Source organism: Pongo pygmaeus, chromosome 4 (genome assembly GCF_028885625.2).
Source record: "Pongo pygmaeus isolate AG05252 chromosome 4, NHGRI_mPonPyg2-v2.0_pri, whole genome shotgun sequence".
In the NCBI taxonomy this organism is placed as follows: domain Eukaryota; kingdom Metazoa; phylum Chordata; class Mammalia; order Primates; family Hominidae; genus Pongo; species Pongo pygmaeus.
This window is the reverse complement of record NC_072377.2, coordinates 55902595-55919334: the sequence shown is the minus strand read 5'-3', so window position 1 is coordinate 55919334 and position 16740 is coordinate 55902595. Positions and strand designations below refer to the sequence as shown.

General features: G+C 35.4%; 1 protein-coding gene across 5 annotated transcripts in view; it reads right to left on the bottom strand.

Annotated features, from left to right (window-relative positions):
• The window catches only part of PARP8 (poly(ADP-ribose) polymerase family member 8), a 178316-nt gene that overhangs the window by 122192 nt on the left and 39384 nt on the right, over window positions 1–16740 (bottom strand). For 2 of the 5 annotated variants that reach the window (XM_063664806.1, XM_063664807.1), the window contains exon 3: window positions 12612–12727. The exons of the other annotated variants lie outside the window; for them this stretch is intronic. In XM_063664806.1, coding sequence (XP_063520876.1) covers window positions 12612–12727 — 116 coding nt within the window. The remainder of the gene's footprint in view (window positions 1–12611; window positions 12728–16740) is intronic. 5 annotated transcript variants of the gene reach the window in all.

The window sequence follows — 16740 nt, the reverse complement described above, 5'->3', positions numbered from 1 at the left end:
AATTTTTTAAAATTCCCCTTATTTCTTAGATCATTTCCATTAGCTTCCAAACATACTCTAGTATAATCAGCACTCCAGTATAATCTATTTTCTGATATAACCTAGTATAATTTTTCCAAGCTACCAACCTATTTCTCTGTTTTACTTCCTACGAACGTTTCTTGGAAGAGTCCCCATACTCACTACTTCCATTTTTTTAGTTTCCATTTTCCTTTTAAACCAATCAAACTCGGCTTCTGCTTGTCAGTATAATCAACAACCTCCATGATCCTAAATCCATCAGTCACTTCTCTCTCCCTGTCATAGCTGAACTCTCAGTAGCACTGAGTAGTTAATGATTATGCAAAATTGCTTCATGAAGAGAAGGAAGTAATGAGGTCAACTTACCTGTATTACTTTCAAAATTTGATGTGCAAAGATTCATTGTTTTATCAAAACACTTTTGTTGGCTTCTATGACACCGTCATCTCTCTTAGTTTCTATGCCTATGGTCCTTCCTTAGTTTCAACTTCAGAACCCATCTTCTTGCTTAGCCTCTAAATTATGGGAATATTCCAGGGTTCAGTCCTGGGACCTTTTTCTCTACTTGCACAGATACTGTATCATCTACTCTTGGGCTTTAAATGCCATCTCTATTGCAATGAAACCCAAATCTACCTTCCCTACACACTTGAACTCCAGACTAGAACCTCACACTTGAACTCCAGACTAGAAATCTAACTTCCGATTTGACCTGCTGATTCCCCACTCCTGAAATCTGTTCTTCCCATACTTCTCTATCTTTAGCATCTACATACTTGCTCAGGCCAAAAACATCATTCTCATGATTGATTCCTTTCTTTCCTTTACCCCCTATATCTGTCCATTCCATCGTTAAGTCTCATGAACACTACTTTCTGAAGCTGCAGCTTTGTATTTCCCCTTTTTTAACCCCAACATAAGCCACCATCATTTTTCCCCTGGACTCCTTTAATAGCCTCCTCCCAGACTGTTAACTTCCTTTGTTTCTCCAAATAATCCATTGCATGCAGAGAATACAGAGTCTTCTATTTACAAATTATATAATTCAATACATATTTACAAATTATGTAACTTTCCTACATTAAATCTTCCAATGGCTTCCTTCATAGTTAGAATAAAATCCAAATTATTTAATATGCTCTACAGATTCTTTCCCCTGCCTACCTTGCCTTGTTCATTGCTGTAAACACAGTATTGCAAACACACTGAACAGTGGCTGATACATAATCAGTGTGCAATCAGTATGTGTTAAATGAATTTATGGATGGAATACATATAAAACACGTACTAAACTTACAGTATGTTTATTCAAACACAGCTTACATTCACTAGTAGGAAGAAACTAAATATTTTACCACTCTTTTAATCTGAGACTCTTAATGTTATGTAGGCATTAGCTCATTTAATCATCAAACCCTTTGATGAGCAGATTAAAGATAATATTCACTGTATTGACACAGGTATTAAACCATGTTAAAGAAATTTCCTACCACAGGCCACTGTTTTGGACTAAGCTCCTGCACTAAGCCCAAAGACCAGACAAAACTAGAATGGAGTCATTCATGCTAGGTGTCACATAAGCTGAATTTTAAAATGGGCCAGTTTTCAAAATAAAATAGGAGATTCCAACAGAAAAGTGCCTAGTCTACCTGCGCCAGCATGATAAAGAAATCCCCTCTGTTTTTACCCTGTAGGGAAAGTAACTTTGAAACAATCAATCTGCTTTTTGTTCTTAATTCAGTCGTCTTCTGCCTGTAAAGCCAGCTCCCTCTGCTCAGCTCAGCAGAGCACCTTTCTATTTCACAGAGAAGAAGCCGCCCAATCCATGAATCACTAATAAAAGCCAATTAGATCATTAAACTCAATTCGTTGGAACTTTGTTCTGTGACAATCAGAACTACCCTATATCGTACAATTATTATCTCACTTGTAAAACTCTATGCCACATCATAGTCATCTTCCTTTGTAATTTAACTTCCTTTGTATTCTAATGTAAGGAATAACCAGCCTCTTCCCTTCTCCATAGAAGGTTCCAAGTTAACAATTCTCAGCCTCTATGTGGAAACATGGGGATATAACATGATCATTTGAATCACAGCAAGTTTTTGGAAAGAATTACTCATTTCGATAAAGCATAGTAAATTTGGGATTCTTGCTACAACATCAATTTTATTCATTCATATGTACTTTGTCCAAGTGGGAGTTAAAGAGGAATGGAATTACAATGAGAAAGCTGGGAACTGAACACTTCAAATAAGGATCCAATATAGTGTTTATCTTTACCCATCATGTACAAAGAAGGTAGTATTTAAAAAAAAAGAAGGTTATATTATTCTTGAGACTGAACAAGAAGGAGACAGAAGCTCTGGACGTAACTGTTTGTAAAAAATCGAATAGTTTCAACTGCCAATTTCATACAAGCACAGAAATTTGCAAACATAAGTTAAAAAGTAAACATACTATGTATTATAATTTAAATACTAAAGTTTTTTATATTCTCTCAATATTTACCTGTTCCCCTTGTTACTACTGTCTGTGGTGTAGAGGTCTGAAAAATAATTGTTTAAAAACACAAATTTTAAAATTTTGATTAATCATGTTATCTGTTATTTATTAAATGACCAATTTTGGTCATCTTTATTTGCAGTAATCACAAGCTTTTATAGTAGATCCTCATGAATACCATGACACTCTGACACACACACAACCCCCCACAAAAAGTATGCACTACAATTTCCCTTCTCTCCTCAAATATCAGGAAGGAGCTCATGAAAGTATAAATAAATTCCTAGAACGGTTATAAAATATAGGTGAATTCACAGGAACTTATCCAAAATATGAAACATATCCATCATACATATTTTGACAGAGTGTGGAGGAGCATTTTGCCTCCTGCCTACTGTCCTACTGTATGGAAAGGTTACTAAAGAGCGATAACTGTGGGTGCTTTCATAAAGACCATGTGAAACGCTTTTGCACTGTGGTCATGTTGGGTGAATTTATGTTACTGTTTGCAGCAGTCTTTTGAGAGTGCTGAAGTGAGAGGAGGCACTGCCATGGGTCAAAAATTGATATGCTGCTTGAGTAGGGAATAGTTAGCTGGCCACTGATGACTGTTTCCTGATGAACTCTTACTAAAGTTACAGAAAATGAAGGGAAAAAAAGCATAAATTCACAAAGACAGCAAGAATGAAAGAGGAATCCGTGGAAGACAGATTTCTACCACTTTTAGAAAAAGACAAGGGGCTAGAAAAATGTGAAGTGATCTAACAGTGTGGAAAAGCTAGTGGTGGGCTTCTTACAGGAATGACAGCTAAGGATAACAGAAGCAGTGGCTGCCTTAAAGATCCTGGAAAAGTCCCAGTCTTGTACACACAGTCAGCTGCAGGAGGGAGGCTAAAATCAGGGCCTGCTTGGAAGGCTGCACATAGAGTTGTAAGGCCCTGGTTCCTTCTCTGGGTGACTGCTTCCATCATAAAGCCTATCAGTCCACAGCCCTGTGAGCACCCCACAGTTTCCAATAATCTTGGCAATAACTTAATCCCCCAGAACACATTCCTTCCTTTGTGACATGGAAATAATGCCTATTTGCATTTGTTTTCTATTGATACTGTGAAAAATCAGTGGCTACCTAACGCATGCGGGGCTTAAAACCTAGATGATGGGTTGATAGGCGCAGCAAACCACCATGGCACATGTATACCTATGTAACAAACCTGCACATTCAGCACATGTATCCCAGAACTTAAAGTAAAATAAAACAGAAAATTAAATAAATAAATGGCTAAAAAAATAGAAAAGAAAAACTGTAATTCTGTTCTAAGAGGATTATGGAAAGATAGTGATAGAATTTCAATGTCTTATTTCCTATCCCTTCTTCCTAGCTTGAATTTATTTGTCTATGTTGAGCCAAGCAGCAATCGGTGTTGGTGAGCTGTTGTGTGTAAGGTACTAAGTTCCAAAAAGTCTTGATAGAGAAGAAAATGTGGGGCTCTTTCCAACATGGGTTAGGCATTGTTCTAAAAACCAGACTCAGATACCCTCAAAATAAACTTTGTGCTTGATGAATTCTGGGAAAAAAAAAAAAGAAAAAGAAAGAAAGATAAGAAAAATCACCGGGGGCTTAAAATGCCACAAATGTATCATCTTACAGATCTACAGGTCAGAATTCCAATTAAATGGGTTCAACCAGACCAGAATCAAGATGTCAGGGGGGCCACATTCCTGCCAGGAGCTCCAGGAGAAAATCCATTTCCTTTCATTTCCAGGTTCTAGAATCTGCCCACATTCCTTGCCTCATGGTTCCTTCCATCTTGCTAGGCTGCAGCAGAGCATCTTCAGATCTCTGACTCTATCCCTCTGCTTCCTTCATCCCATCTCCTTCTCTGACTCGCCTGCCTCTTCTAAGGATCCATATGATGACACTGGGCTCAACATAATTATCAAGGTAATCCCCCCATCTCAAAATCTTAATTTAATCATATTGGCAAATTCCTTTTGGCCATGTAAGGTAATATGTTCACAAGTTCCAGGATTAGGATGTGGACATCTTGGTGGCCATTATTCTGTCTACCACATTATATTATCAGATTAATGAAAAAATTAAATGAGATTATCCAAATAATAATAATAGCTGGGTGTGATGGTTCACACCTGTAATCCCAGCACTATGGGAGGCACACGGGAGCAGATCACATGAGCCCAGGAGTTCAAGGTCAGCCTGGGCAACAAGGCAAAACCCCATCTCTACAAAAAATACCAAAATTAGCCAGGCATAGTGGCACATGCCTGTAGTCCTAACTACTTGGAGGGCTGAGGTGGGAGGACTGCTTGAGCCCAGGAGGCCAAGGTTGTGGTGAACCAAGATCGCACCACTGCACTCCAGCCTGGGCAACAGAGTGAGACCCTGTCTCAAAATAATAATAATAATAATAATAATAGCTAATGTTTATTGAGCACTCAATATGAGCAAGCACTCTTCTAAATCCTTTGGATAATTAACTTATTGAAACATCACCACAGATCTATAACATATAGATGACTCACAGCCATTTTATAAATGTGGAAAATAAAACACAATTAATATACCTAAACCTAATAACACAGCAAATATCTGATATGAGTGGTTTTGAAAGTCAAGCCATCTGGCACTTATACGCACTCTTTTAATTGCCACAGAAACACTGAATAAATTTTAGTTGTTATTATTACATCTCTGCACTGAGTTTATTATAATACTTTACCTCATGCCACTAACATAAATAAAAAAAAAATCTCCTAAACACAATAAAATCAAGCCTAATGTTAGCAACAAAACTTAAAAAAAAAAAAGACCTTGTTCCTCCTTCTTTCCTGTTTTAAACAGTCCTTATACCATAATATCTTTCTTCTCCTTCTCACCACCAGATCCATACTTGTTTCTTTCTCATCCTGCATGCTCCCGTGGCTCCCTACACTTATCTTGTCACTTATGACATTACATTATAATGTTTGCTGCTTTATCTCATCCCTGCTCTGTGAATGCCTTCAGGACAGGGACTCTTCTATATTCAGGGTGGCCTGCAGAGCCTGGTCCTCAGTGCTGACTGAATGAGTGAATGAGGAAATCATGAACTACAATAAAGTAAAAATCTAGTCACTTGTTTTGCCAAGAATCTTTGCAACTTTTACTATTTTGTACATTTCTTACAATAAAATGTTGTCTGATATTAACATAAAAACAATATGAAGTTGAATAGATTCTAAAAAGCTCCTGTTAGTTTCGGCCATCAACAGTACAATAATCGAAGCATGAAAAACATGAACAATTCATTTTGTTGTATTATAGGTGCTCCACAAAACAGTACATATTTACTGTAGAGAAACAGAAGATTTCCCAGAAGTTGGGTTTTTTAAAGTATAAAATGCCAAATATCTATTTCTAAATATATAATCCTGGGAGAAGCCTACAAAATGATAACCAACAGCCAAAGGTCAACATATGCTGTTCTTATTATTCTGTACATAACATAATTTAGTTTCTGCCATTTCACTTTGTAATCTATTTCAAATCACTTTGAATAAAGTGAAGATTAATAAAACTTACTACTCTTAAAATTGATAAAGAAGAAACTTATATTGCACCATAAATGTCTGTCAGAAATGGAAGAAGTAATGAGGTCCTTCAGGATGCAGATAAATCAACTTTGCAGAAAAACCATTTAGATTTTTGATTCTCAGAAAGTTTATTATTACCACAGTAATGCTAGATAAATAGCCTGGCCTATGATTTACTCTACTCGCTTAAAAGAGAAAAGAGAAGTTAACAGATGTTAATAATCACTATGGAAAACAGAAATAAAAGGTAAAGCAGTGATGTGTCTCAGCAAGAATGCTTTTGGCTGCAACTGTCAAAAACCTACACTGAATTGACTTTAAAAATAAGGACCTTGATTTTCTTATGTAAGTGCAGAAATGTATGTTGGATTATGGGCAGGAGGGTTGGGGGTTAAGGCGAGGTGAGGAGGTCCATGATTAATTCAGCGGCTTAACCAAGGACTCATTCCCAAAGACTCAAATTCTGCCCATTTTGTCTTTCTGTTTCTCACAGTATAGCAGCCGTTTCAAACTACATCTGGGCTAACTTCCTGTGTGGCCCACATGACGGGTGCTGCAGTCCCAACATCACATCCAGACATGAAAATGAAAGTCAGCCCCAGAAGCCACAGAGCAAACTCCTCACATTTCAGAGGCCAGAGAGAAGTTCCTAGACAGCCCTGAATCAATCAGTTAGGGGAGGAGGGAGAAGGCAGGCCAGAGGGACAAGTCATATGACTGAATTAAACTAATAGGCTTTTATTCCAGAGCTGGAGAGAGGGCCATGCATTTTCACTAAGGTATGATTTCTTGAACAACACTGGTGCTCCCTTTGCATGGAAAAAGGTAGTAATGAATGGCCGATAGACAACAATATTTAAAACAGCAAGACTGTCAGAAGACTTAGCTCTACAACTGGCCTAATTCCCAAGCTCTGAGGAGGTAAAACGAGAGAGGAAAGTTTCATAATAACATAATTGTGTTTATCAGAGGAGGAATCAAGATGCCATTTTACAGATGACCAGTAGCAACAAACAATTCACCACAAGGTAGTTAAACACACTAATATATGCTGAGGCTAGGAAAGCATTCAAATATACACATTTGATTGTATATACAGGCACATATGTATATGTGTTTATATACAGATAGAGACATAGATATGGATAAATGATTGACAGATAGTTATAAAGCTACAGATAGAAACAGATACACTGTGGTTAGGTAATAGGTCATCAAACGTAGAACCTGTTACATATAAAAATTTTCAATCACATATGTAGGTTGCAGACACAGAAACAAAAATTGTGTTCTTTTTCAAAAGTCTACACCAGAGTTACACTGCTATATCTGTTATATTTAAATATTGATACTTTGAAAAGGGATAATGAAGTCCAAGAAAATTCACACAACAAAAGAGCATCCACACAAAAACAAGCTGATCCTTATTTCTCTCTAAAAAGTTTCCTACCAGACCAGAAATGAGAATTAGCAGGACCCAGTAAGATCTAAGTACCATCATACCATCAGGTGTTGAATTCATTCTAATCTCTGATTCTTCTAAATAAAAAAGGTTTATTTAATTAAAAAAAAACTTTTTTAAAAAAGGTTTCCTTCTTTAAAAAAATAAATAAATAAAATAATAAATAAATAAAATAAATAAATAAAATAAATAAAAAATAATAAATAAAAAATAAATAAATAAAGGTTTCCTTCTTTAAATAAAAAAAGATATAAATAACAAGCATGAAGCATGTGAATACTTCTTTATTACTATTGCTGATAAAGTTCTAAGGCAAAAGCAACCACTGCCTCAAAATTTACCTCAAAATATAGATAAAAGTCAGTGGGAGATGGATTCTAAGCAAAGATCCATGAAAGTACAAAAAAACTCAATTTATATTTCAGATTAAACCAGACATGCAAATGGATCTCCCTATGATAACAGCAGCAGAAATGTGCATTAAGTAATGAACTAATGGAAGGTGCTTGTTTCATCACCTTTAAATAACTGAGAAAATACATCAGGAGCACAAAGATGTAATAAAATGAAAGCACAATAATTAGCCCCAGAAAAAAATTATTAATATGAATTTTCCCTGTCCAAAATCTAAACAAAGTTTCTCTTTATTAAAGGGTCATTAAGCACATTTCACAAACATCTCAAACATACATATATATGTGTGTATATATGTGTGTATATATACATACACATATATGTATATGTATACATACACACATACATATATGTGTATATATGTGTATATATGTATATATATGTGTGTGTGTGTATATATATATATACATATATATACTCTTTCTACCTCATATTCTCATAGTCTCTCCCCACCAACACAAACACACACACACACACACACACACACACACACACTTGTACAAACACTCAGTCCATCCATCCATCTCTGACTCTTTGTCTACTTATCTCTCTTTTGGTTTCTTGGTCTTTTTCTTTTCTCCTTTTTATATTTTTGCAACAGTACCAGGGCTTAATAACACTGGTATGTTTTTTGTGGAACGATCAAATTTCATCTCTGGATGAGTCAGAGTGAAGACACTGTAAGCCTGTGGCTACTGCACTCAAGAATTTTACGGATTATCTCCTACCATGGTGCTTACATTATTATTAAAATGTTTCCCACTACCTTACTCTTAAATGTGAATAGACAGTTGAAAGATCAGTAGACATTTGAGAAAAGCCTACAACATGAATATGAAAGACAAGAACAAATAAAAAAATGACACTTGCAGGAAACAGAAGCAATGAAAGGAACAGAAGAAACTTAAATTTACTTAAAAGAAATATAGATAACCAGAATATACTTGGCACATGAAACAAGAACAAAATGCTCTGAAAAGCATTTTCAAAAGAAAAAGAAAAAAATGGAAGAATTTAAAAAGAGCCTTTGGAAATTTAAAATATGATGTCAAAACTTAAAAATGCAACAAAATGGTTGGAACATAAAAATGAAGAAATCTTGAAAAAGCAGAATAAAGAGAGGAAGAGGTGGAAAATATGAAAGTAAACATAAGAAACTGAGTATCACTACAGGAATTTCAATGGTAGACCCCAAAAAAGGAGTAGAAGGAGATAAGAGAATATTATCAAAGATATAAATACAAGAAAATGTCCTGGCCTGGCATGGTGGCTAATACTGGTAATCTTAGCACTTTGGGAGGCTGAGGTGGGAAGATTGCTTGAGGCCAGGAGTTCAAGACCAGCCTGGACAACATATTGAGACCCCCGTCTCTACAAAATAACAAATAAAAAATCAGCCAGGCATGGTGGCAAGTGCCTGTAGTCCTGGCTACCTGGGAGGCTGAAGCAGGAGAATTGCTTGAGCCCAGGAGTTTGAAGCTGCAGTGAGCTATGATTATGCCACTGCACTCCAGCCTGGTTGACGGAGTAAGACACTGCCTCTAAAAAATAATAACAATAATTTTTTAAAAAATTTCCTAACACAGGAGTCTCCACAGTGAAGGGCTTTGCAGTAAACACCAAGCCTGATAGATATTTTTTATAAGTTTACATCAAGCCATATCAATGTGAAATTTCAGAACTTCAGGGATGAAAAAGAGATTTGATAAACTTCAAAGATATACAAAGGCAAGTTACATATAAAGAAATTAGAAAAGCACTAGATTAACCAGCAACACTGCACAGTAGTAGGATATTGAGCAATCTTCAAAATTATGAGGGTCAATGAGTTCTAACACAGAATTCCATACCTTCTCAATCTATTAATTAAAATGAGGGTAAAATAAAGGTATTTTAGACATGCAGAGATTAAAAAAAAGAAAAACAATCTTCGATACAACTTTTCTTTACAAAGAATAAAGTTTTCTTTACAAAGAGTGTTATGTTTCAATAAAACAAGAAGAATACGGCATCCAGAAAAGAGAATATGACACATGACAACAGATGTGCATCATACTCTCAGAGACTATGGTTCAGACACAAGAAAAAAGGAGAGCTCTGGGAAGGTCTCTAGGGTGGAGGAGAAGGCAAAACTAATTTGTTATTGATAATTTATTTGATGTGTTAGACTATTTAGGAAAATTATTGAGAACCATGACTAATGTTCTTAAATTATTAGGGAAAAAACAATAATGGATACACAGCAAAATACAAGCTAATGGGAAAAATCATAAGCAATTTTTAACTCTAGGAAAAATAAAAAGTAGAAGGAAAAAATATATACTTATGGTGTAACAGTATGGTCATTGTAATATGCTGATTAGTGATGCAACCAAAAATTCTGAAGTGGCTGTGGTGAGAGATCGTGTGGTAAGGAAATGTAAGAAAGATAAATACTAATATAACAGGCATTCAATAGAAACTGTCTAAAACTTATGTCAATAAAGTGCAACTCAAGCATATTGTTTTAAAAAATGTTAAATACAGTTGATATAAGACTCTTAGTACTGTTTGGTTTTGTAATCAAATATGTGCTTACTTGAAGAAATACATAAATTTTTGCCTAACTCCCCATAGAAAACGAGAGGAGATCAGGCAACTGTATGCCAATAGAAGCAGGATAATATTGGCATTTTCTCTCTCTCTTTCTCTCTCTCTCTCTCTCTCTCTCTCTGTCTCCCCTATCTCTATCTCTCTATCTCATATCTCCTTGGAATATCTTCCAAAGGGTAAATCTTCAAATCATTCAATTAATTACATTCAGATTTTAAAAGGTTAGCTTTAATGACTTAAGAATTTTAATCAAACCTTCACAATTTGCCACTGTTTTTGAGAAAAAGATTATGAATTCTAGGTAGCTGTCAAGTCTACTTAATTGTTACTGTGAAATGAGTATAAAAAATAAAAAATCTAAATTTAAAGCTCTACAGAATGCAAAAACACCTTAGGAAAATCATTAAATGTTTTAATTTCTATGTATCAAAGACAGTTTCTTTCCTGCAGGAGTTGAACCTTGGGAGATAAACTACTGACTGATTATATATTTATGTTAATTGAATGACGAATTATATACTGTATCTAAAAAATTATGCTTACATTATATATAAACAACAATTTACACTGATGCATGTCTGACCAGTGTCTGATTTATTAAATCAGTAAATGTTCTTATGTGTACAGAAAAGGTTTTATATCAGTTTACAAAGAACATATTGATTTAGTGAGCTACATAAATATATGCAAATCTAACACTTAAGACTATCCAATAAAAAAACAGCTACATAGATTTTTGTGTAAATTGTGAAACCCTTGAGTAATGATTTCATAAGCAAGATATATGCGTGCCAGTATATGAAAATTACAGAAATCAATCACTGTATGCTAGCATCATAATGCACTATTAGAATCTGAATTAGGTAATGCTCAAATTAACCAAGTTTTACTTAAGTAAAAGCACTCTGGTAAAAGGTATCTGTTTTCAAAAAATGCTATTCTCTTTCTTCTTATTATTACTTCAAATTATTGTGGACACTGTCCCAAGCTCTGCGGTATTTGTACATGTGAGTGTGTGCTTATGTGTACTATAACATATTGTTATTCCTATTCAGAAATTGGAAAGACTACATAACTACTCAATTACAGGTATAATATGCTGAGAAAATAGTCTTAAATGCAAAAACAAAAAATAAAATAAATAACCACCCAAAATGATGAAGATCTTGAACTCAAATCCAAACTTTTGAGCTCTTAAAATCTTCATCACTAAAATTACTGTTAAGTAGGCTTGTTTCTCACATTAACAATCCTAAGAAGTTTACAATCAAAAGGCTCCAGCTATAGTCAAATGGGACAGGAAGAGAATTAAATAATTTTTCAGGCTAGAAAAATTGATACCAGACATGAAAACTTCTACATCCCAAAAAACAACCATCTGAAAAACATAAAGGTTTCCTAAAAATTACTCAGAAAAAAATATTTAAAACTCAATAAAATATATGTAAAAGCATGTGAAACGTCACAGAAATAAAATTCCAAACTTTCAATAAACTGAAAAAACCCAAACTCACTAATAATCAGCAGGTACAAATTAAAATAACAATGGGGTATGATTTAACATATAACACTGATACCAATTTTAAAATTTAACATCAGTTATTGGCAAGAATGGGGGAAACAGTACCTTTCTGCCTCGAGTATAATTTGATAGAATCAATTTAGAAAGCAATTGTTAAGCATGAGCATATCTTAATCCAACTAGTCCATTTCAAAACCTACCCTCAAGAGAGTCTAGCACAAGTACACAAGGAGACACAAAGATTCTCACTGAAGGACTGTGCATGATAAATGGATGAAAACCTTCTAACTGACCCTTCATATGGAGAATGGATACATAAAAGTAGCAAACTGAATGAACTAGATCTGCATGAAAGTCCTAGACAAATCTCAAAAAAGTAGTAAAAATGCAATTTGCAAGAAAATATACAGTGCAAAAGGGTTGGTGTAAAAATTAAAATGCACACTCAAGGCAATATTACATGTTGTTTATGAATACATGTGTAATCAAAGCATAAAAACGTACTTGGAAATGGTCTTTAACAACTTCAGGACAGTGATATCCTCTGGAGAGAAAGGGAGCTGAAGTGATGAAAGCGTGGGTTTTATTACATCTGTAACACTTCTTAAAGAAAAAGACATCTAAAATATAAAAAAAAAAACCTGCTTAATCTCAAAAGTGAGGATATTATTTTTAATACATTATTTTTCTGTGTTCTTCTGTATGCTTGAATGTTTTGAGAATAAACAAAATAAAAAGAAACTATCTCAAAGAGGTGTAGTTATAAAACAGTAAGATAAGTGCCTATCCTAACTTGAAACAACCATAGAAGGTGGACAATTCCACTACAATGAAATTGACATAAGGTCATTCAATGGCTTGAGTAGATACACATCATGGTTTATGGAATAGATTAGTGTTTCTGGTATGCTGTACTCAATATATGTGTTTAAATTGAGTCTTCATTTCAAATATAAAACCAATTCATTAATGAAATTCTTCAAATAACACACTCCAGTACTTTGAAACACACCCAGTATTACTAAATAGTTATTTTATGTATATGCAGTGAAGAAATTGCAATGTAACTAATGATTCCTAATTGATCTGTTTTACTGAGCATCAGGGCCTTGAATTAATACAGGTCCTATATCTAAACTAAAAATCACGATGTTGAAGGTTAAAAATACTTCTCTTGCCCAAATCCAAACAAATATATCTCAAAGATTTAAAATTCAGCAAATCTTAATAATTTAAATATTCCAGAAGTATTTGCATAACCTAAGCTCCTACTACCTTCTTCATGGTCCTTTTTTTAGGACATAATAAAGTACTTACGTTACCCACAAAACGCAAGCTCTTCAGTTTTCAGTGCATTTGCATATGTTGTTCACTTTTCCTGAAATGTTGGATCTAATTCTCCTGCTCAGGTCTACCCACTCATCTTCAAAATCTTTCTTCTTGAAAACTTTCCCAAACTTTTCCCCTTCCAAAAACCAGCAGAACTCCCCTTTTGAGGCTAGCTTCTTCCTCTATTCCAGTACTTAACTATTTTCTATTGCAGCTTGTGTTTACGTTTGATTTCTTTAACCAGACCATGAAATTATTAAAAGCACAGATGCTGTTTTTATTTATCATTTTATGTATGAACACATGGCCTCAGGAAATTTGAAATAATCACCTTAATACTGTTGAAACCATAAATATAAGTCCATCCAAACAGGTTTATAATAGGAATATAGGTTGGTATTATTAGTATTATTGCCTGTACACCACTACTACTACTATTATTACCTCCGTACTATGGCCCAGTAATCACTCTGTTTCCTTTTTTTTTTTTTATTTTTTTTTTCAGGGACTGGGTCTCACTCTGTCACCCAGGCTGGAGTGCAGTGGTGTGATCACAGTTCACTGTATACTGGGCCCAAGTGATCCTCTGGCCTCAGCTTCCTGAGTAGCTAAGACTACAGGCATGCACCATCACATCTGGCTAATCTTTTAACTTTTTGTAGAGATGAGGGTCTCAATATGTTCCCCAGGCTGGTCTCGAACTCCTAGCCTGAACAATCTTCCTGCCTTGGCTTCCCAAAACACTAGGATTACAGGCATCAGCCAACCACACCCAGCTGATTTTAATTTAATATAGTATCTATGAAAGCTGTTCCAACCACCAGCAAGCAAAGGATTCTAACAATATTCTTGATTATGAACACTATGACAATCACCTCTTAAAGGCCACACTCACTCATAGTGACCAACCCCACTGAGCATCTACTGAGTCGGTCATACGGTAGCAGTTACCAGAGTGGGCTCTGGAGCCGGCCTGACAGTTCAAATCCCTGTCTGCCACTTCCTATCTATGTTACCTCAGACAAGTCACTTAATCTATGTGCCAGTTTCCTAATCCATAAAGTAGAGGTAGCAAGAGTACTTAATTTAGTTAACTAATGTACTAAATAATTTTAAAAGTTTTTATATTGTACTAAATAATTTAATAGTTTTTATATGTAGAACAATTCAAAATGATGCCAACATATAGTAAGTACTCATCAAGTATTACATGTCATTATCACATTTCTATTTTGTCTATGCATAAAGTTTGCCTTACTTATTTTAAAAGTTAGCAGTACTACCTGTCAGTGAAATATATTAAAACGTTTTTACGGTAGGCAATGTTGTTGCCTACAGTGTGCCTTCTTCCTTTCCGGAAAAAAACAAAGTCCTGTTTTTTTTTTTTTTTTAAAGGTATCCACTTCTCTCTCTTTCAGGACTTAAAGTAATACGGTCCCATCCCTAGGTCCAGTGAGAATAAAGGTGAGGATCTGAATTCCTGGCTTGGGTGACAGATTTCTTATACCTGCTGTTGAACCTGAACAAGGAAGCAAACAGTGTCTACTGTGAACGGCAGTCATCTTGAAAACAGGAGCAAAGTAAGCCTTAGGACAAGGCCTGCATAACCAGGTTCCTGATGACATCGCTTAAGCCCCTGATTTTTGCCCTGACTTACAGCTTACTGCTGCTGTCTTCTAGTCATTTGAGATAATAAATGTCCTTCATATTTAAGCCAGTTTGAGTCCAGGTTTTCCATTATCTGTTGTCAAAATATCATAGAAGCAAAGGCCAGGCATGGTGGCTCACATCTGTAATCCCAGCACTTTGGGAGGCTGAGGCAAGTGGATTACTTGAGGTCAGGAGTTCGAGACCACCTGGCCAATATGGTGAAACCCCATCTCTACTAAAAGAAATACAAAAATTAGCTGAGCATGGTGGCGCATGCCTGTAGTTCCAGCTACTCAGGAGGCTGAGGCAGAAGAATTGCTTGAACCCAGGAGGCGGAGGTTGTGGTGAGCCAGGATCTCACCACTGCACTCCAGCCTGGGCGATAGAGCGAAACTCCATCTCAAAAAAAAAAAAAAAAAAAAAAAAATATATATATATATATATATATATATATATATATATATGTAATAGAAACTGTGTGTATTTTGCAGCACAGGGTAACCTGGCTGAGACAAAGATACCATCACTGATATGATCACTGCATACTCCACCACCACTGTAAAAAAAAAAAAAAAAAAAGATGTATTTCATTTAGGGTTAATATTCCTATGTGCTGTACATAATGTTGCAATTACAAAATAGGAAGAAAAGACTCACTTAAGCCCGAAGACTGGAAAGTACATTGCCAACATCTTAACTGCTGACACAGAAATAGTTGGTCCCAATCAGCAATAAAAAAGTACTTTTTAAATCCCAATATTATGCTGTGCATGGCTGGTTAGAGCTGTATGTTATACCAATCGCTATGAACTTGTACTGCACATTCATTTTACTCATTGCTGAAATACTTTACATGTAATCACATGTCAAAAAAAAAACTTAACCAGATATATTCTGACATACCTTATAAAGGTTCTCACACTTTAATGTTCTCAAGATTCCACTGAGAGGCAAGTTAAAACACAGATTTCCAAGCACTGCACCCAGAAAATGTGATTCAGTTGTTCTGCAGTGGGACTTAGAAATTTGCATTTTTCTGTGCACTTCAATAATTCTAATGCAGCCTAATTCTGAAGCAGATTTTAAAAAACACTGCCCTAGACCAAATTAAAAATATATATCAAGGAAATGCAGGCAAATGGCAACAAATCAAATAGTATAAGACATTTATGATGAAAGTCAAGTCCTAGCCCAGACCCACCCATCAACCCCCCCTTTTTTTTTTTTTTTTTTGGAAACAGAGTCTTGTTGTGTCACCTAGGCTGGAGTGCAGTGGCTCGATCAGGCTCACTGCAACCTTCGCCTCCTAGTTCAAGAGACTCTCATGCCTCAGCCTCCCAAGTAGATAGGATTACAGGTGCACGTCACCACACCCAGCTAATTTTTGTATTTTTAGTAAAGATGGGGTTTCACCATATTGGCCAGGCTGGTCTTGAGCTCCTAGCCTCAAGTGATTCACATGCCTTGGCCTCCCAAAGTGGGATTACAGGTGTGAGCCACCACACTGGCCCCATCAATTCCTTTTAAATTTATTTAGTTTTAGCTCCTCTCTGGTTTTCTCTATATCATTTTATATCTTCTTATTTTACCACCTTCACATTGTTTATATATAATATAGACACTATTATTTTTAATCTTTCAACTCTTTTGCACC